The 21743-nt window shown below is 38.8% G+C and overlaps 1 protein-coding gene across 1 annotated transcript in view; it reads right to left on the bottom strand.

The window, feature by feature from the left end:
* Positions 1–21743, bottom strand: part of NELL2 (neural EGFL like 2) — a 400566-nt gene that overhangs the window by 227746 nt on the left and 151077 nt on the right. The window contains exons 10-11 of the mRNA XM_055394732.2: positions 18619–18710; positions 6042–6144 (exon numbers count right to left, since the gene is read on the bottom strand). Coding sequence (XP_055250707.1) covers positions 6042–6144; positions 18619–18710 — 195 coding nt within the window. The remainder of the gene's footprint in view (positions 1–6041; positions 6145–18618; positions 18711–21743) is intronic.

Here is a 21743-nt window from a genome sequence, read left to right as displayed (position 1 = left end):
GATGATGTGGTAGATTATGAACTGTCCAGAAGTTGCAGTCTACACTCACTCAGCCTTAGGCACACAATGCCTCCATTACTTCTAACTGTAAGTCATGACAAAGTCAATACTAAATTAAAAATCTGGGTATCTGGTGAATAGGATTTGATGGTCTACAGGCAGAGAAAGGGGTGGCCAAGAGAGGAGGAAGAGAATGGGAAGGGCTGAGATATGAAAACACATAGTTTCATGTTATTTCTTTACCTAAGTCAGAGTCATCATTGTGTGACGAAGTCTCTATCCTATTGTAATTGGTCATATGACGCCTTGAAAGAGCTCTCAAATATGAAAAAAGTGAAAAGAACACTTTTGCTACACTGTTCCTGAGTTGCTACAACAGAAGAGAAGAGGGTACCTGGAAAACAGTCCTGCCTGTATGTGACTTGGTGCCTAGAGATTTGGAGCCTTATTTTGGTGCACAGCTTGGTTTCCAAACACTGGTTGAGCCTCCAGTGGAAAGGTCAACTCTTTACTCTCATGCTCTGCCCTCAGGGAATATTTAATAAGCATTGTTGAACAACTTACTTTTTCAGATGTGAACATGTCATCTTTAGCATTAGGCAGACAGGCCTGGAAACTGGAGACCAGTTTAACTACGAATGAATTTGTCACAACATATGTGTAGGAGTTGACTCAAAATTTCAGCCTTCAAACATTAATTTGCTTTTTAGTTTAAAAGTCAGATAATGGCAGGGGAGCTCATTTGTTTATTCTATATATCTGAAGTCAGAAATGGAAGCAATTTTTATTTTACATGGTGTTAGATATTTCAAGAAAGGTCAACTTGTCCAATTTCAGCTCTAGTATTAGCTAAGCCAGTGGTTCTCAATCAAGGCTGTGTAAAATAATTCATTACTCAAGTTTTTTTTGAAAGCTGATACCAAGGTTCTATCACATATACCTCACTTGACTCTGAAACACTTGTTCAGGAATAAGGAAAAGGAATCTCTGCTTTTACCTTAGCAAGGGCAATTCCATATTGGAGGCCCCAGTTCCACTGTGAGAAAAATCCATGATGTAGGACTGAATATGCTATAATGTGATTAAATACTTAAAGAACAATCTCTTGAGAAATTCCAGGAACTACAAGATGCTTCAACTCCACAGCTACAGATAACCTGTTCTCCTTACACAATCACACAATGATGCTAATCAGACCACCGCACCACCAGGTTCAAGATGATTATTGGAGCAGACTGTGGTGCTTCACACATAGCCCCCACCAGCACATCTCTGAAACTGTTCCTTTACAAACTCTTGTTCCCTGTCTGGCAACTTGAAGATGGTTTGGGGGATGCTAGTCCATCATCTTCCCAGGTTGCCAGCTTCCTGAATAACATATCTCTTTTTTTTTCCCCCCACCAACTCTTTCTCTTGAATATCAACTTTTGAGAAATGAGCAGCCAAACCTGAGTTCAGTTCTGGCTTCAGTGGGTCACAAATCAAGTATATCAGTCTCAGGTGGAAGTAGTATAGATCATAGTAAACTTTGTCATTGTATTTCAAGTGTGTTGTGTAAACATATTAACTTTTAAAACTATAGGCAATATAAACATAACAGTTTTTGTTCCTAGATTTTTCATTCTTCCCTGGTGGCTCAGCTGGTTAAGAATCTGCCTGCAATGTGGGAGACCTGGGTTTGATCCCTGGGAGGGGGAGATCCCCTGGAGACAAGAATGTCTACCCACTCCAGTATTCTGGCTTAGAGGATTCTATGGATTGTATAGGCCATGGGGTCACAAAGAGTCAGACGTGACTGAATGATTTCACTTTCACTTTCCATTCTTAACTTGCTTTTGGTAATATGTTAAAGCTCTTTAAAAAGAAATGAATGTAATCAGGTCTTTTCTTGACATCTGAAATGCTCTGTTCTGTGCTTAGTTGCTCAGTTGTGTTCAGCTCTATGTGACCCCATGAACTGCAGCCTGCCAGGCTCCTCTGTCAATGGGGATTCTCCAGGCAAGAATACTGGAGTGGATAGCCTATCCCTTCTCCAAGGGATTATCCTGTCTCAGGAATTGAACTGTGGTCTCCTGCCTTGCAGGTGGATTCTTTACCACCTGAGCTACCAGGGAAGCCCTCTGAAATGCCCTATTCTTATCCACATATTTTTACCCAAATCTAGCCAATACTGACTGATAGGTATTCACCTCTCTGCTCTCTAAGTAGTTCCTGGACACCACTAGTGGATTAAAGATGGCCACAAATTTTTAACACTCCTCCTATCATAGTGGTATCTATTCCCCTCACACCCACCCCTTAAATCTGGGCCTGGCTTTAACTGCTTTGATCAATGAACTGTGGTAGAAGTGATGCTGTGTCAGTTCCAGACCTACTGTTTAACAGCCCCAAGCTACCATTTAAGTAATCTGATGACCATCCTGCTAGGGAGACCACAGGGAGAAGTCCTGAGATTACATAGAAAGGGAGAGACTTCTGGCTATGACCAGCCTTCATGCCATTCCTGTTAAGATGCCCAACATACAGTGAGGCCATCTTGAACCTTCCAGCTCAGACCAACTTCCAGCTGAGTGACCCCAGTTAACACCCAATGAAGCAGAAGAATCACCTGACTAAGCCTTGTCTGAATTGCTGACCTACAACACGGTAATATCTAGGCATACCTCAGAGATATTGCACGCTTGGTTCCAGATCACTGCAATAAAGTGCGTATCACAATAAAGCAAGTCACACAATTTTTTTATTTTCTCAGTGCATATAAAAGCTATGCTTGGGGAGTTCCCTGGTTGCCTAGTATTTAGGATTCCAGGCTTTCACTCCTGTGGCCCAGGTTTAACCCTGATCAGGGAACTGAGATCCTGAAAGCTGTGCAATATGGCCAAAAAAAAGTTGTTTTTACTATACTGTAGCATATTAAATATGAAACAGCATTATATCTATAAAAAAACGTACATGATTTAATTTAAAAATTTCCTGTTCAGTCGGTCAGTCATGTCTGACTCTGTGATCCCATGGACTACGGCCAGGATTCACTGTCCTTCACCATTTAAAGTACTTTCTTGCTAAAAAATGATAACCATCATCTGAACCTTCAGCAAGTTGTAGTAGGAACATTAAAGATCACTGATCACAGATCACCATAACAAATATAATAATAATGAAAAAATCTGAATTATTGCTATTGTGAAAATAACCAAAATGTGATACAGAATCATGACGTGAACGCTGCTGGAAAAATGACACCAACAGTCTTGCCTGACACAGGGTTGCCATAAAACTTCAATTTGTAAATGTCACAATATCTGCAAAGCACAATAAAGCAAAGTGCAACAAGAAGAAGTATGCCTGATAATTAAGTGGTGGTTGTTTTAAGCCACTGAACTTTGGGGTAATTTGTTATGCAGCAAAAGCCACTCAAAGTGGTCCCATTGACCAGAAGTCACCTAGAAGCTTAACAGAAATGCAGATTCTTGAGCTCCACCCCAGACCTTCCAGATTAGGATCTGTACTTTAATCCCTAGGTTATCTGTATATACATTTAAGTTCTGGTTTAGCCTACCTTGAGAAACCTGTATGCAGGTCAGGAAGCTACAGTTAGAACTGGACATGGAACAATAGACTGGTTCCAAATAGGAAAAGGAGTACGTCAAGGTTGTATATTGTCACTCTGCCCATTTAACTTATATGCAGAGTACATCATGAGGAACGCTGGGCAGGAAGAAGCACAAGCTGGAATCAAGATTGCTGGGAGAAATATCAATAACCTCAGATATGCAGATGACACCACCCTTATAGCAGAAAGTGAAGAGGAACTAAAAAGCCCCCTGAGGAAAGTGAAAGAGGAGAGTGAAAAGGTTGGCTTGAAGCTCAACATTCAGAAAACAAAGATCATGGCATCTGGTCCCATCACTTCATGGGAAATAGATGGGGAAACAGTGGAAACAGTGTCAGACTTTATTTTTTTGGGCTCCAAAATCACCGCGGATGCTGATTGCAGCCATGAAATTAAAAGATGCTTACTCCTTGGAAGGAAAGTTATGACCAACCTAGATAGCATATTAAAAAGCAGAGACATTACTTTGCCAACCAAGGTCCGTCTAGTCAAGGCTATGGTTTTTCCCGTGGTCATGTCTGGATGTAAGAGTTGAACTGTGAAGAAAGCTGATCGCCGAAGAATTGATGCTTTTGAACTGTGGTGCTGGAGAAGACTCTTTAGAGTCCCTTGGACTGCAAGGAGATTCAACCAGTCCATTCTAAAGGAGATCGATCCTGGGTGTTCATTGGAAGGACTGATGCTAAAGCTGAAACTCTAATACTTTGGCCACCTCATGCGACGAGTTGACTCACTGGAAAAGACTCTGATGCTGGGAAGGATTGGGGGCGGGAGGAGAAGGGGACGACAGAGAGTGAGATGGCTGGATGGCATCACCGACTCGATGGACATGAGTTTGAGTGAACTCTGGGAGTTGGTGATGGACAGGGAGGCCTAGCGTGCTGTGATTCATGAGGTCACAAAGAGTCGGTCATGACTGAGTGACTGAACTGAACTGAACTGAATTGATAGCCTACCTTTGGCTTCCAAAGACACTCTAGTCAAGCTGCATATTGGGAGTCCAGTTCCCAAATCAAGTGACTGGAATGAGCATTCCAGATTTGTATCAACCTCCACACATGCTCTGTGCAAGGCACTGGCTCATGGACGGTTAGGCTGAAAACACTAGTGGCTCTCTTTTTTGTCTATTTGATTACAATCCTTTATACTCGGTTCCTGAGAGCTATCCCTAAAGCTCTTGAAAGGCAGACCAAGTCTGAAACCACTCTGAAACTCCCAAAGAGCCTTTCATAGAACTGAGATTTTAAAACTCTTAAATGAATAGATGGAGCAATTATCTAAAAAGAAAATGAAAAGAAATCTGCACCATCCTCCAAAAAATGGGAGAGAAGGATCTTATATTTCCCTTTTAATAAATGAGATTAAAAGGAAAAAAAATAGCATATGTTTTATAAAGTTTCTTTTTCTTACTTTTTTCTGTTTAAGTTTTACTTGTTATCAATAAAGATTATTATTAAAACACGTGCCAGTAGCTCATATAAGGCACTTTGTTAATGTAACACCAACTACAGGAGTTTTGAGTCCCAACTACATTCCAAGTGTCATACAAGGATAAACACCTAGTCCTGCCCTCAAGATGCAAAGTTCAGTGAAGGAGACAGATTTACAAATACATGATTTCAAGATAATGCAAGAAGGCACACATAATTTCATGATTGGTAGGGATCATAAAAGGTTCTGCATAATCAATCCTTTAGATTAATACTTGAATCTACAGCAAAATACCAAATTTAAGAATCTTTATTGATGGGCTGCTGCTGCTGCTGCTAAGTCACTTCAGTCGTGTCCGACTCTGTGTGACCCCATAGACGGAACCCATCAGGCTCCCCCGTCCCTGGGATTCTCCAGGCAAGAACAGTGGAGTGGGTTGCCATTGGGCAGCCCACTGAATTTCTGAATATCTCAAATTTTACTGTTTTCTTATTTCAAACTAAAAATCTACGTTCCTTCTACTTATTGGTTGTATGTCTATCATCACAAAGGCAACAAAGAACAAGCAATGCATGTTTGATAGTCTCTCTCTTCTCAGTGATATAGAAGCCTATCAGTGAAGTAGAGTGGAATTGTGAAGAGAGGGAACTGAAGTAGCCAACATGGGAATTATGCTAAGTCAATTGTAAAACAGACTGAAGAGAAAATAAAAGCAAACCCACCCTCCCCCCCAAAAAAAAACTCAATAAAATAACTGAGCCCTGTTGTATATTTTCAACAGTGTCATGCTGACTCAGAACCAATACACAGAGAGAAGTTTAGAAACCTAGACCTTGAGCCAGGTACAAGACACCCAGGAGAAAGGCATGGGAGCATCTCAATTTTAATTCCATAGTCTTTGGAAATAACTTCCCTATGAAAAGTTTTATTTCCTAACAGTTGAAATTGCCTCCTAGAATGACTCATGCACATAAATCTTACTTTGCAAAAAGCTTACCTTTACAGACTTTGCAACAGCTATGAGACAAGGTAATCTGATGCGACTCTGGACAGTCCAGAACGGGACAGCCTGAACTCTCAACCAGCTTCATGCTCTGGTCCTGTTAAACAACAGAAAATAAATGCTTCAAACTTATCAATTAGGACTAACTCCTAATTCTGTAAACTCCAAGTTTCCAGATCCAGTGTTAAAGACATCTCTTCAAACATAAGAATAAAATTTTCATCCTGAGAACCTCTGCATAGGTCGCAGACTCACTTGCAAAATGATATCAAATGACAATTGGAAAGACTTTCAAACGGACAAGCAGCATTGGGAATGAAAGCATACCTGCAATTTCTAAACATTAGAGTTATCCTGAGAGATACTGTTAATTTAAAACATATTTGCACATCCAGATGACAATTGTGGCAAAGAGATAGCTTGAATTTGATTAACAGCTCACTTTGCAAAAACAATAAATAAAAACTGGACTTTTTTTTTCCTTTTTTTTTTTAAATTTAGTTTTTTTTTTTTTTATTGGAGGCAAATTACCTTACATTAATATATTGGTTGGTTTTGCCATACATTGACACTAATCTGCCCCGGGTGTACATGTGTTCCCTTTCTTGAACTCCCCTCCCACCTCCCTCTTCTCAATATCCTCCCTCCAGGTCATCCCCATGCAACATCCCCAAGAATCCTGTATCATGTGTCGAACCTGGACTGGTGATTCATTTCACTTATGATAATATACATGCCACAATGCCATTCTCCCCAATCATCCCACCTTCACCCTCTCCCACAGAGTCCCAAAGACTGTTCTATATACCTATGTCTCTTTTGCAGTCTCGTATATAGGGTTAAGGTTACCATCTTTCTAAATTCCATATATATGCGTTAGTATACTGTATTGGTGTTTTTCTTTCTGGCTTACTTCACTCTGTATAATAGGCTCCAATTTCATCCACCTCATTAGAACTGATTCAAATGCATTCTTTTTAATTACTGAGTAATACTCCATTGTGTATATGTATCAAAGCTTTCTTATCCATTCATCTGCAGATGGACATCTAGGTTGCTTCCATGTCCTGGCCATTATAAACAGTGCTGCAATGAACACTGGAGTACATGAGTCTCTTTCAATTCTGGTTTCCTCGGTGTGTATGACCAGGAGTGCGATTGCTGGATCATATGGCAGTACTAGTTCCAGTTTTTTAAGGAATCTCCACACTGTTCTCCGTAGTGGCTGTACTAGTTTGCATTCCCACCAACAGTGTAAGAGGGTTCCCTTCTCTCCACACCCTCTCCAGCATTTATTGCATGTAGACTTTTGGATAGCAGCCATTCTGACTGGTGTGAAATGGTATCTCATTGTGGTTTTGATTTGCATCTCTCTGATTATGAGGGATGTTGAGCATTTTTTCATGTGTTTGTTAGCCATCTTTATGTCTGCTTTGGAGAAATGTCTGTTTAGTTCTTTGGCCCATTTTTTGATGGGGTCATCTATTTTTCTGGAATTGAGTTGCAGGAGCTGCTTGTATATTTTGGAGATTAATCCTTTATCAGTTGCTTCATTTGCTATTATTTCCTTCCATTCTGAAGGCTGTCTTTTGACCTTGCTTATAGTTTCCTTTGCTGTGCAGAAGCTTTTGATTTTAATAAGGTCCCAATTGTTTATTTTTGCTTTGATTTCCAATATTCTGGGAGGTGGGTCTTGGAGGATCCTGCTGTGATTTAATTCGGAGAGATTTTTGCCTACGTTCTCCTCTAGGAGTTTTATAGAATCTGGTCTTACATTTAGCTCTTTAATCCATTTTGAGTTTATTTTGGTGTATGGTGTTAGGAAGTGTTCTAGTTTCATTCTTTTACAAGCGGCTGACCAGTTTTCCCAGCACCACTTGTTAAAGAGACTTTCTTTTCTCCATTTTATATTCTTGCCTCCTTTGTCAAAGATAAGGTGTCCATAGGTGCATGGATTTATATCTGGGCTTTCTATTTTGCTCCATTGATCTATATTTCTGTCTTTATGCCAGTACTATACTGTCTTGATGACTGTGGCTTTGTAGTAGAGCCTGAAGTCCGGCAGGTTAATTCCCCCAGTTCCACTTTTCTTCTTCAAGATTGCTTTGGCTATTCGAGATTTTTTGTATTTCCATACAAATTGTGAGATTATTTGTTTTAGTTCTGTGAAAAATATCGTTGGTAGCTTGATAGGGATTGCATTGAATGTATAAATTACTTTGGGTAGTATACTCATTTTGACAATATTTATTCTTCCAATCCATGAACACGGTATATTTCTCCATCTATTAGTGCCCTCTTTGATTACTTTCACTATGTTTTATAGTTTTTTATGTACAAGTCTTTTGTTTCCTTAGGTAGATATATTCCTAAGTATTTAATTCTTTTCTTTGCAACAGTGAATGGAATAGTTTCCTTAATTTCTCTTTTTATTTTCTCATTATTGGTGTATAGAAATGCAAGGGATTTCTGTGTGTTGATTTTATATCCTGCAACTTTACTGTATTCATTGATTAGCTCTAGTAGTTTTCTGGTAGAGTCTTAATGGTTTTCTGTGTAGAGGATCATGTCATCAGCGAATAGTGAAAGTTTTACTTCTTCTTTTCTAATTTGTATTCCTTTTATGTCTTTTTCTGCTCTGATTGCTGTAGCCAAAACTTCCAGAATTATGTTGAATAGTAGTGGGGAGAGTGGGCACCCTTGTCTTGTTCCTAACTTTAGGGGAAATGCTTCAGTTTATAACCATTGAGCATAATGTTTGCTGTGAGTTTGTTATATATAGCTTTTATTGTGTTGAGATATGTCCCTTCTACAACCCACTCCAGTGTTCTTGCCTGGAGATCCCAGGGAAGGGGGAGCTTGGTGGGCTTCCGTCTATGGGGTCACACAGAGTTGGACACGACTAAAGTGACTTAGCAGCAGCAGCAGCAGCATTCCCACTTTCTGGAGGGTTTTTGATCATAAATGATGTTGTATTTTGTCGAAAGCTTTCTCTGCATCTATTGAGATAATCACATGATTTTTATTTTTCAGTTTGTTAATGTGGTGTATTACATTGATTGATTTGCGGATATTGAAGAATCCTTGCATTCCTGGGATAAAGCCCACTTGGTCATGATGTATGATCTTCTTAATGTGTTGTTGGATTCTGATTGCTAGAATTTTGTTAAGGATTTTTGCATCTATGTTCATCAGTGATCTTGGCCTGTAGTTTTCTTTTTTTGTGGGATCTTTACCAGGTTTTGGGATTAGGGTGATGGTGGCCTCATAAAATGAGTTTAGAAGTATCCCTTCCTCAGCAATTTTCTGGAAGAGTTTGAGTAGAATAGGTGTTAGCTCTTCTCTAAATTTTTGGTAGAATTCAGCTGTGAAGCCGTCTGGACCTGGGCTTTTCTTTGCTGGAAGATTTCTGATTACAGCCTCTAGTTCTGTGCTTGTGATGGGTCTGTTCAGATTGTCTATTTCTTCCTGGTTCAGTTTTGGCAAGGTGTACTTTTCTAGGAATTTGTCCATTTCTTCCAAGTTATTCATTTTATTGCCATATAACTGCTGATAGTATTCTCTAATAATCCTTTGTATTTCTGTGTTGTCTGTTGTGATCTCTCCATTTTCATTTCTAATTTTATTGATTTGGTTCTTCTCCCTTTGTTTCTTGATGAGTCTGGCTAGTGGTTTGTCAATTTTATTTACCTTCTCAAAGAACCAGCTTTTGGCTTTGTTGATTTTTGCTATGGTCTCTTTTGTTTCTTTTGCTTTTATCTCTGCCCTAATTTTTATGATTTCTTTCCTTCTGCTAACCCTGGGGTTCTTCATTTCTTCCTTTTCTAGTTTCTTTAGATGTAGACTTAGGTTATTTAGTTGACTTTTTTCTTGTTTCTTGAGGTGTGCCTGTATTGCTATGAACTTCCCCCTTAGCACTGCTTTTACACTGTCCCAGAGATTTGGGGTTGTTGTGTTTTCATTTTCATTCATTTCTATGCATATTTTGATTTCTCTTTTGATTTCTTCTATGATTTGTTCATTATTCAGCAGCGTGTTGTTCAGCCTCCATATGTTGGCATTTTTAATAGTTTTTCTCCTGTAATTGAGATCTAATCTTACTGCATTGTGGTCAGAAAAGATGCTTGGAATGATTTCAATTTTTTTGAATTTACCAAGGCTAGATTTATGGCCCAGGATTTGATCTATCCTGGAAAAAGTTCCGTATGCACTTGAGAAAAAGGTGAAACTCATTGTTTTGGGGTGAAATGTCCTATAGAGATCTATTAGGTCTAACTGGTCTATTGTATCATTTAAAGCTTGTGTTTCCTTGTTAATTTTCTGTTTAGTTAATCTATCCATACGTGTGAGTGTGCTATTAAAGTCTCCCATATTATTGTGTTACTGTTAATTTCCTTTTCATACTTGTTAGTAATTGTCTTACATATTGCAGTGCTCCTATGTTGGGTGCATAAATATTTATAATTTTTATATCTTCTTCTTGGATTGACCTTTGATCACTATGTAGTTTCCTTCTTTGTCTCTTTTCACAGCCTTTGTTTTAAAATCTATTTTATCTGATATGAGTATTGCTACTCCCGCTTTCTTTTGGTCTCTATTTGCATGGAATATCTTTTTCCAGCCCTTCACTTTCAGTCTGTATGTGTCCCTCGTTTTGAGGTGGGTCTCATGTAGACAACATATATGGGGGTCTTGTTTTTGTATCCATATAGCCAGCTTTTGTCTTTTGGTTGGGGCATTCAACCCATTTACGTTTAAGGTGATTATTGATAAGTATGATCCCATTTTCATTTTCTTTATTGTTTTGGGTTCAAGTTTATATACCCTTTCTGTGTTTCCTGTCTAGAGAAGATCCTTTAGTATTTGTTGGAGAGCTGGTTTGGTGATGCTGAATTCTCTCAGCTTTTGCTTGTCTGTAAATCTTTTGATTTCTCCTTCATATTTGAATGACATCCTTGCTGGGTATAGTAATCTGGGCTGTAGGTTACTTTCTTTCATCACTTTAAGTATGTCTTGCCATTCCCTCCTGGCCTGAAGAGTTTCTGCTGAAAGATCAGCTGTTATCCTTATGGGGATCCCCTTGTGTGTTATTTGCTGCTTTCCCTTGCTGCTTTTAATATTTGTTCTTTGTGTTTGACCTTTGTTAATCTGATTAATATGTGCCTTGGAGTATTTTGCCTTGGGTTTATCCTATTAGGGACTCTCTGTGTTTCATGGACTTGGGTGATTATTTCCTTCTCCATTTTAGGGAAATTTTCCACTATTATCTCCTCAAGTATTCTCTCATGGTCTTCCTTTTTGTCTTCTTCTTCTGGGACTCCTATGATTCGAATGTTGGGGCATTTAATATTGTCCCAGAGGTCTCTAATATTGTCCTCATTTCTTTTAATTCGTTTTTCTTTTTCTGTCTCTGTTTCATTTATTTCTACAATTCTATCTTCTAGCTCGCTTATCCTGTCTTCTGCCTCCGTTATTCTACTGTTTGTTCCCTCCAGAGTGTTTCTGATCTCATTTTTTGCATTATTCATTGTATATTGACTCTTTTATTTCCTCTAATTCCTTATTAGGGCTTCCCTAGTGGCACAGAGGTTAAAGCGTCTGCCTCCAATGCGGGAGACCCAGGTTCGATCCCTGGGTCGGGAAGATCCCCTGGAGAAGGAAATGGTAACCCACTCCAGTATTCTTGCCTGGAGAATCCCATGGACGGAGAAGCCTGGTAGGCTACAGTCCACGGGGTCGCAAAGAGTCGGACATGACTGAGCGACTGATCGGAATTCCTTATTAAACATTTCTTACATCTTCTCAATCCTTTTCTCCAGTTTATTTATCTGTAGCTCCATTTTGCTTTCCAGATTTTGAATCATTTTCACAATTAAAATCGAAATTCTTTATCAGGTAGGTTCCCTATATCTTCCTCTTTTGTTTGTGTTGGTGGGCATTTATCCTGTTCCTTTACTTGTTGGGTATTTCTCTGCCTTTTCATCTTGCTTATATTGCTGTGTTCGGGGTGGCCTTTCCGTCTTCTGGCAGTTTGTGGAGTTCTCTTTATTATGTAGTTACCTCGTTGTGTGTGGGGTTGGATGGGTGACTTGTCAAGGTTCCCTGGTTAGGGAAGCTTGTGTCGATGTTCTGGTGGGTGAAGCTGGGTTTCTTCTCTCTGGAGTGCAGTGAAGTGTCCCGTAGTGAGTTTGAGATGTCAGTGGGTTTGGAGTGGCTTTGGGCAGCCTGTATATTGAAGCTCAGTGCTATTCTCCTGTGTTGCTGGATAGTTTGCGTAGTTTGTCTTTCACTGAAACTTGTTGACCCTTGGGTGGTGCCTGGTTTCAGTGTATGTATGGAGGCATTTGATGAGTATCTATCACTTAATGTTCTCTGGAACAGGAGATCTCTGGTGTTCTCAGGGTTTGGACTTAAGCATCTGCCTCTGGTTTTCAGTCTTATTCTTGCAGTAGGCTCAAGGCCTCTCCCTCTGTTACTTCCAAGGCAGTTTCTTCTGTTGAAAAAGCTCTTCCATTTTCTGGTCTCCTCAGTGTCTAATTCCCATCCTGACACCAGGATGCGGTGGTGGACACTTTTTTTTTTCCTGGCTCACCTGTTCAGTCCTGCTGTGGGGAGGGAGGAATGCAGCTAACAAATATCCCTGGCATCTGTGGGGAGTGCTCGCAGTGTCTCGGCTACGCTGGGAATGCTCCCGCTTGAGGCGTGTGTGCTTTCCCTGTTTACGCTGCTTAGGCTCTAGGTTGCTCTGCTGGGAGCTGTCCGTGGCCGGTGCTGGTTGCATGAACTTCCCAGGTCTGAGCGGCTCAGGTTCAGGTCCTCGGGTACTCCACAAAGGCGCAGACTTGGCTGGGCCTGTGTTTTGTGCCTTCCCCGGTCTGAGCAGCTCAGGTGACCAGGCGTTTGGCGAGTGCAGTCGCTGCGACTTATCGCCTTCCGGTTCCTGCCGCTCAGTCTTCTGGGTGTACAACCAGCGCACTTTCTCAGGCGGATATCGACCGGCCGAACCCAAGAAATCTCGTTTAGCAAGGAAGTCTGCCTGCAGCTTGGTATGGGAAGCCTCTCTGGGGCCGCAGCTGCCCCTTCTGGCGCTGGCTGCCCTCCCTGCCTGTGTCGGCGGGGGCTGGGTGATGGGCCGCCCACTGCCGGCTCGCTCTGCTCAGTGCTTTGTTCTGTGAGCGAGGCTGGCAAAGTCTTGGGTTGGGGCTTTTCCCATGCTTCGCTATTTTAAGCGTCTGCTTCGCTATTTTAAGTTCACACCCTCAGTTTGTCCTGGGGTGTTCAAGCCAGGTTCTCCCTCTAGCCGCTGGTTCTCCCTCTAAGCGCCGCCGCCGGCACCTCCCTGCCCAGCCCCCACCTGCTAGTGAGGGGCACGGGCATGTGCACCGCTTCTCCGCTGAGAGTTTCCTCTGGGCACTTAGTCTGTGAGTTTTAATTATTTATGTCTTTTGTCTCCCAGTTATGTGGCCCTCTGAGGTTCCACTCGCCAGTGTTTCCAGGTGTTTGGAAACTTTTTTTTTTTAAGCCTCCCTTCCCAGGATGGAGCTCCATCCCTCCCTCTTTTGTCTCTCTTTTTATCTTTTATACTATTTCCTACCTCCTTTCAAAGACTATGGGTTACTTTTCCAAGTGCCTGATGTCCTCTACCAGTATTCTAAAGTTGTTTTGTGGGATTTACTCAGCGTTCAAATATTCTTTTGCTGATTTTGTGGGGAGAAAGTGGTCGCCCAATCCTATTCCTCCACCATCTTCCCGTGCTCCCCCCAAAACTGGACTTTTTAAACATTCTCACTTCAATGTTTCCAAACCGTTAAAGAGATTATACCAAGTGAGTATGATAAGGAATGCTGTGGATCTCTCACAAAACATTTCCAAAAAGAGAAATGTGGGCAGGATTTGTGTCTCTTGTGCATGAAAGTCTCACGTATTTTCTGGCACATAATTGGTACTCAAACAATTTTCCTGAGTGAATGAATAAATGATTATAGTTCTATCCATTAAAGTAGATAAAACTTTAAGAGAAAACCAAAATACAGAACACTTTTCTGATAAATGGAGTAGCCCTGCCCTTGAAGCAAACATTTTGCTTCTAAACTGTCAATCTCTAGTCTCTTAAGAACAAGAGTCATAAACTGTTGTATTATGCTTACCAATGAATAAGAAATAAAGTAATCATTGGAAATGGAAGGCTTCCATCTTAATACTGCTCAATAGCTTAAGTTTTTAGATGTTATTTCTGTAAGTACTGCTTCTATTGAAGAAAAAGTTTTAATAACTTCAATATGCCCCTCTTCCTGGTTTATTGATGGAAAGGATCTTCTCCATGCCACGATAATCTCTTATCAAAAAAGTGGCAAGAGACACATATACAGTGGGAGTCAAACCCTATCCTTCCTTTGGTGTGACAGTAATATCCACTCTGATCATCTTATTTTCAGAATCAGGGTGTGTTTCTGTGTTACTATTAAGCTCACAAACTTCCCAGGACACATTTTCAAGGTCACAAAAGTGACAATAAAAGAACAAAGAAGGACTAGAATTGATGGCCCAGAAAATGGAAACCCGAGAGAGCTGTCAATTATGTAAAATACCGAAGTTCAGGGGCCTGAAGGGAGAAGAAACAGTGGAAGTCCTTAATGTCAAGAATTTAGTGAAGAATAATAAAAGTTTATGAAGATCAGGGAGGGTTGTGCTGTGGAATCCACGGCCACTAGCTACATATTACTCAAACACTGTAAATGTAAAGCATGTGCAAGATTTTGATGACTCAGTATTATAAAAGACTATAAAATATTTCATTAAGAATTTTATATTGTTTACATCAGAAATGATAATATTTTGGCTATACGGGCTTGTATACAGAAAGTTTAGCCCAGTAAAAATCACATGTGTGGCTTGCATCATATTTCTACTGGACAGAACAGCATGAAAGGGTAGTAAATTGGTGTCTTTTCTTTGAACAAATAAAAAGTAACATTTACTCATTCACACAATATTTATTAAGCACCTGGAAAGTTGACTATACTGCGAATTTTCACAAACCCAATTTAAAATAAAATCACTTATTAGGTATTTTAAAATCAAATAGGAAACCATCTCAGAAAATTTCTAAATCATAAAGATCAGTATTGTGGAACACATTTGTCAAATGAAAAGATCACACAAAGAAAATGGAGAATCTTCAAATGCCCTCACAGTTTTTAAATTTAGAGCTGATATTTCAAAGTTAGACTTTACTTAGGAACCAGTTGACAAAATTTCCACCTTCCTTGACGTAACATTTCTCCGATTTTCTTGGTGTTGCTATATCTCACTCCAAGCCTTCCAGTCCTTGTATCTACAGTGGAAATTCAGTTCAGTTCATTCAGTCGCTCAGTTGTGTCCAACACTTTGCGAACCCATGGAATGCAGCATGCCAGGCTTTGCTGTCCATCTCCAACATCCGGAGTTTACTCAAACTCATGTACATTGTGTTGGTGATGCCATCCAACCGTTTCATCATCTGTAGTCTCCTTCTCCTCTTGCCTTCAATCTTTCCCAGCATCAGGGTCTTTTCAAATTGAGTCAGTTCTTCCCATCAGGTGACCAAGTATAGGGTTTCAGCTTCAGCATCAGTCCTTCCAATGAATATTCAGGACTGATTTCCTTTAGGATAGACTGGTTGGATCTCCGTGCAGTCCAAGGGACTCTCAAGAGTCTTTTCCAACATCACAGTTCAAAAGTATCAATTCTTCGGTGCTCAGCTTTCTTTATAGTCCAACTCTCCCATCCATAGATGATTACTGAAAATACCAAAGCCTTGACTAGACAGACCTTTGTTGGCAAAGTAATGTCTCTGCTTTTAAATATGCTGCCTAGGTTGGTCATAACTTTTCTTTGAAGGAGTAAGGGTATTTTAATTTCATGACTGCAGTCACCACCTGCAGTGATTTTGGGGCCCCCAAAAATAAAGTCTGCCACTGTTGCCACTGTTTCCCCATCTATTTGCCATGAAGTGATGGGACCAGATGCCATGATCTTCGTTTTCTGAATGTTGAGCTTTAAGCCAACTTTTTCACTCTCCTCTTTCACTTTCATCAAGAAGCTCTTTAGTTCTTCTTCACTTTCTGCCATAAGGGTGGTGTCATCTGCATATCTGAGATTATTGACATTTCTCCTGGTGATCTTGATTCCAGCTTGTGCTTCATCCAGCCCAGCATTTCTCATGATGTACTTTGCATGTAAGTTAAATGGGCAGGGTGACAATATACAACCTTGATGTACTCCTTTTCCTATTTGAAACCAGTCTGTTGGTCCATGTCCAGTTTTAATTGATGCTTCCTGACCTGCACATAGGTTTCTCAAGAGGCAGGTCAAGTGGTCTGATATTCCCATCTCTTTCAGAATGTTCCACAGTTTATTGTGATCCACACGGTCAAAGGCTTTGGCACAGTCAATAAAGCAGAAATAGATGTTTTTCTGGAACTCTCTTGCTTTCTCCATGATCCAGCGGATGTTGGCAATTTGATTTCTGATTCCTCTGCTTTTTCTAAATCCAGCTTGAATATCTGGAATTTCACAGTTCACGTTCTGTTGAAGCCGGCTTGGGAATTTTGAGCATTATTTTACTAGCAGGTGAGATAAGTGCAATTGTGTGGTAGTTTGAGCATTCTTTGGCATTGCCTTTCTTTGGGATTGGAATGAAAACTGACCTTTTCCAGTCCTGTGGCCACTGTTGAGTGTTCCAAATTTGCTGGCATATTGAGTGCAGCACTTTCACAGCACCATCTTTTAGGATTTGAAATAGCACAACTGGAATTCCATTACCTCCACTAGCTTTTTCATAGTGATGCTTCCTATAGCCCACTTGACTTCACATTCCAGGATGTCTGGCTCTAGGTTGACCATCATGATTATCTGGGTCATGAAGATCTTTTTTGTATACTTCTGTGTATTCTTGCCACTTCTTCATAATATCTTCTGCTTCTATTAGATCCATATCATTTCTGTCCTTTATTGAGCCCTTCTTTGCCTGCAATGTTCCCTTGGTATCTCTAATTTTCTTGAAGAGATCTCTAGTCTTTCCTGTTCTATTGTTTTCCTCTATTTCTTTGCACTGATCACTGAGGAAGGCTTTCTTATCTCTCCTTCCTATTCTTTGGAACTCTGCATTCAAATGAGTATATCTTTCCTATTCTCCTTCTCTTTTTACTTCTTTTTTTCATAGTTATTTGTAAGGCCTCCTCAGACAACCATTTTGCTTTTTTGCATTTCTTTTCCATGGGGATGGTCTTTATCCCTGTCTCCTGTACCATGTCACGAACCTCCATCCATAGTTCATCAGGAACTGTCAATCTATCAGATCTAGTCCCTTAAATCTATTTTCAAAACAGCATTGGTGAAGAGATGCTCATGAGAAAACCCAAACTTGAAATGTAGCTTAAGCATTTGTGTTAATGTTCCCATGTCCTAGCTCCTTTATCTTTAAGATGGTAACCTACAACATGAGAGAGCTGGTTTAGAGCCAAAAGGAGCCTCCAGAATACCTTATAATGAACATGAACAAATCAGAACTTTCACATTCTGGATATCAAATCTGTCACAGTTTTGCTATTTTATGTCTTCTCCATGCTTATAACCAGTCTTCCAATTTAAGATGCTTGAGGTATACAGTTGGCTTTTTTCAGAGTCAATTTATCTTGGCAAAATTCTGAGGATTTTCCTTTCATCAACATTTAATCAAATGAATTCTCACAGTGTATTGCCAGCAGAATAAATCACTTATCTTAATTTTCTACATAATCTATACATATTAAATCATCCCCCAAAACCAAGAACAGGAGGCATTTAAGAAGAAAATTAGTGATCAAACATAAATGAACCCTAATACAGAAACTTTATATGTATACAGTTTCCTTTAAATAGAATATGGCTTGAAATAGAACATTATGGTAAGGATATAAAATGATAGTTTACAAAAGGTATATGTGAATAGTGCTATGGAACATATTTACTTTTTCACTTAGGTCAAGAAGCAGAGTTAAAATGAATCACATTTGCTTCAGAAGCATATTTCAAGATACCATGGTAGTACATCTATAAATCATTTTCCTTCAAATCAATTAAAATATCCCTTCCAAAGAAATTAAGATCAATATTAGTCTCATCTCATCAAACAGCTAATTTTTATTAGGCAAATTGCATTGTGTTTTTAATTGGACTGAGTGATATTTGTCACATGAGTCAAAACTAAAATAACAGGCTGAGTCTACATTTATCTACATTTTCTTCAAAACAGCAAACAAGGAGCTGATTTGTATTTAGAAAATATAAGACAACTTCATAAAACTTTGATTTGACAAAACAGGGCTTTTATTTATTGGGGAAATTATTTTAGAATCACTAATTTGCATGATTGCAAAAACAATTAGAATTTTCTGTACAGTTGAGCTATAATTAATACCTTAAATTTTTAAAAAATTTCTCTTTGCCTAAGAAGTTTTAAAAGTATTACAGGAGTGAGATTTTTAAAGACACGTTTACTATGTTCACATAATTGAAAGAATTTTATAACACACGTGAAGAATTTCCTTACCTTGCACTCATAGAGAACACATACTCCAGAAGAGGAATAGACTGTATTTCTTTCTCCTTCAAAGTACGTCCGTCCTTGAAATTGGCATATGGCTTTGGAATAAAAAATACACACACATACATATATATTTTTAATGTTTTGTTACAAAAAAATAGCTTATAGGTGTTCAGATCATTTTGCCTCAATATTTCACGTTCTTATGATTTTTCAAGGTGCTTGAGTAACTATAATTTTAAATTTAATCCAACATAAGTAACTTGTAGGCCCAAGTTATGTTCATGCTCATTAAGTTCAAAGAGGAAAATAAGGTACATCATGGATGAGAGGTAATGGCAAGTCAGAATTAAAATCTGGAAAAGGGGTGCTGATAAGTAGACTCAAAGCAAGTTACTTGCCTGCTAGATGATGTCGCACTTAAAGGCACATTAAACAGGTGCTCAAGGCAGCTACTGATTCAGGGGCAACATAAATATGAGAAAAGTTCATTTTTTATATACCACTGCAGAATTTTAAAATTTAAAACAGAAAATTAGAAAGAAACTATTTTACTTTCAATACATACATGTATATTTATTTTATGTTTTATGGTTTGGGGTTGTTTATAAGTACACGTGGATTAGGGCTCCCTATTTAAGATGTTGAAAGGTCTTAATCTGCCATTGTACCCATTGTCACATCCTGCCTTGCATACATTGTTGTTGCTGTTTAGTCACTAAGTTGTGTGTGGCTCTTTTGCGACCCCAGGGACTATAGCCCACTAGGCTTCTATGTTCATGGGATTTCCCAGGCATGAATACTGGAACCGGTTGCCATTTCTTTCTCCAGGCAATCTTTCTGACTCAGGGATTGAACCCACATCTCCTGCACTGCAAACAGGTTCTTTACCACTGAGCCACCAGGGAAGGCCCCTTATATGCATTACAATTACATAAAATTAAAAAAAAAAACAACTTCAGATTTGGCAAAGATATTTTTAATTAATAAAATGCATAGAAAGTATGAAATAAATTTTTGAAAATTTCAAAATATTTACAATACATACATTTACTTAACGGAAACCATTTGCTTGTTTTGAAATGAATATTTTGCACCACCTATGTTGACTGATCACCTAAATAGGAACAGATTTACTCTGAAGCTAATTAAGCTTAACTTTCAGCTTCCTTCTCTGTCTTAGACTCCCTTCCATGACTCTGAACCAACTTTTTTCACAAATTTGTACTGTTTTCTTTCAAAGGGTACTTAATGTTGTATGCTTTGGAACTTCATGACACCTAGATCAACCCAAGCTAATTACTTCAAAAGACCAGAGGAAGTGGTCATCTGATAAAAAGAAAAAAAAGACACAAATAATTTGTTAACCCTATTTACTAAAACCAATTTTCAATTACATGTTAAGTCACTTCAGTCATGTCCGACTCTGCAAACCCACAGGCTGTAGCCCACCAAGCTCATTCATCCATGAGATTTTCTAGGTAAGAATACGGGAGTGGGTAGGCATTCCCTCCTCCAAGGGATCTTTCCGACCCAGGGATTGAACCCACAACTCTTTATGTCTACTTGCACTGGCAGGCAGGTTCTTTACCACTAGTGCTACCTGGCAAGGCTTTATAACTACATGAATTTTACAAAATGGGTGTAGACCTTTCCCTTTAATTCCATTGTGTGAGTTAGAATAAAGTCCCTCTTCAGAATTTATATATCCCATTATCTTTAAAGGTATCACTTTGCCTATAAAATTTATAACAAATAAATTAGACATACTTTTATCAATAATATTGACTATATTTATATATGGTTGTTCAAATATTACTAACTTTCATCTTTGCTCAAAAGTTAACTGATTATTTAAAACTCAAAAGTTAACTGATTATTTAAAAGATGCACATTTAAATAATGGAAAGTATACACATTTTATTTTTTTTTTTAGTATACACATTTTAAAATGCCATCCTTCACCTGATCTACTTACTCAGCTTTTATTAACAAATTTGACTACATAATATACATTACTGGCAAATTGATTTAAAAGTTTTGAAGCTTGCTGAAAGAGAATACAGTTACTTGCATAAATTTTATTACTTAAAAGCTGGCTGAAGCTTGCTCACTCATGAATATTCAAAATGAAACTATAGATTTATCAGTTGCATACTATCATATTATGAATTAAAATAGCATTTGCATTGACTTAATGAATCTCATTGATTGTAAAACATGCCTCTCCAATGTGTAATTTTTAAGAGTCCTTTTTTTCTTATGAGATTGCATAACCTCAAAATAACAAGATCTGGCATATGGTGCGTTCAATTATATCAATAACTACTACATACTTTTCAATAAGGAGAATAAATAAAATCTTACTTCTTCAGCACCTGCCAATCACAGGTTCCTAGGCCTATACTGTCAATATTATACAACTTGATAACTGCAGCCTATTCAAATCCAAGGGTATGTTGAAAAAAAAACCCAAAAACTGATGCTCCAAGTTTTTCTTAGAACAAAAGGAAAAATAAACAACATTGTAAAAAATACAAGGGTAAATACTTCTTACACAAAGTCTTATGATAATTTAATATTCATGCAGAGCAGATGGACCTTCTGTTCTAAACTCTTAATTCAAAAGACTCAAACAAGCAACTTGTGAGACAATAGGGCGCCAAATGGAGCTTGGCTGAAGGAGAAGAACAAAACGAATGAGATCACAATTGGTTATTTCTGTTTCAAGCAATGAGCACAAACAGGACAAGCTTAGCTTAGAGAGAATCCAAAGTGAGTGATTTTTGATCAACTGTTGTGATTCTCCGTAATTCTGAGGTTTACTTCAAATATCTAGTAATGTATCAGGATATGCCTTCCCTAAGCTCTTTAGCAGTAAATGTTAAGAAACTCAGAAATATATATGTTCCTAATCATTCCTAAAAATACTACAAGGAATCCGCAAAGTACAATTAGGATAGCTCTGGGAAATAGGAGTAGACTGCAGGAGTAAAAGTCATATTAATTTATTAATACATATAACAAGCATGTACTGATCTCCTATTAGCATGCCAGGTAGTCTGCTAGGTACTAGGACTCAAAGATGAAAGAGACACGATTCACACCCTAATGCTGAGTAGAGAAGACAG

This window comes from Moschus berezovskii, chromosome 6, assembly GCF_049115385.1.
Source record: "Moschus berezovskii isolate FMDL1 chromosome 6, NW_MosBer_1.0, whole genome shotgun sequence".
NCBI lineage: Eukaryota > Metazoa > Chordata > Mammalia > Artiodactyla > Moschidae > Moschus > Moschus berezovskii.
This window is presented reverse-complemented; position numbering and strand designations above follow the sequence as displayed.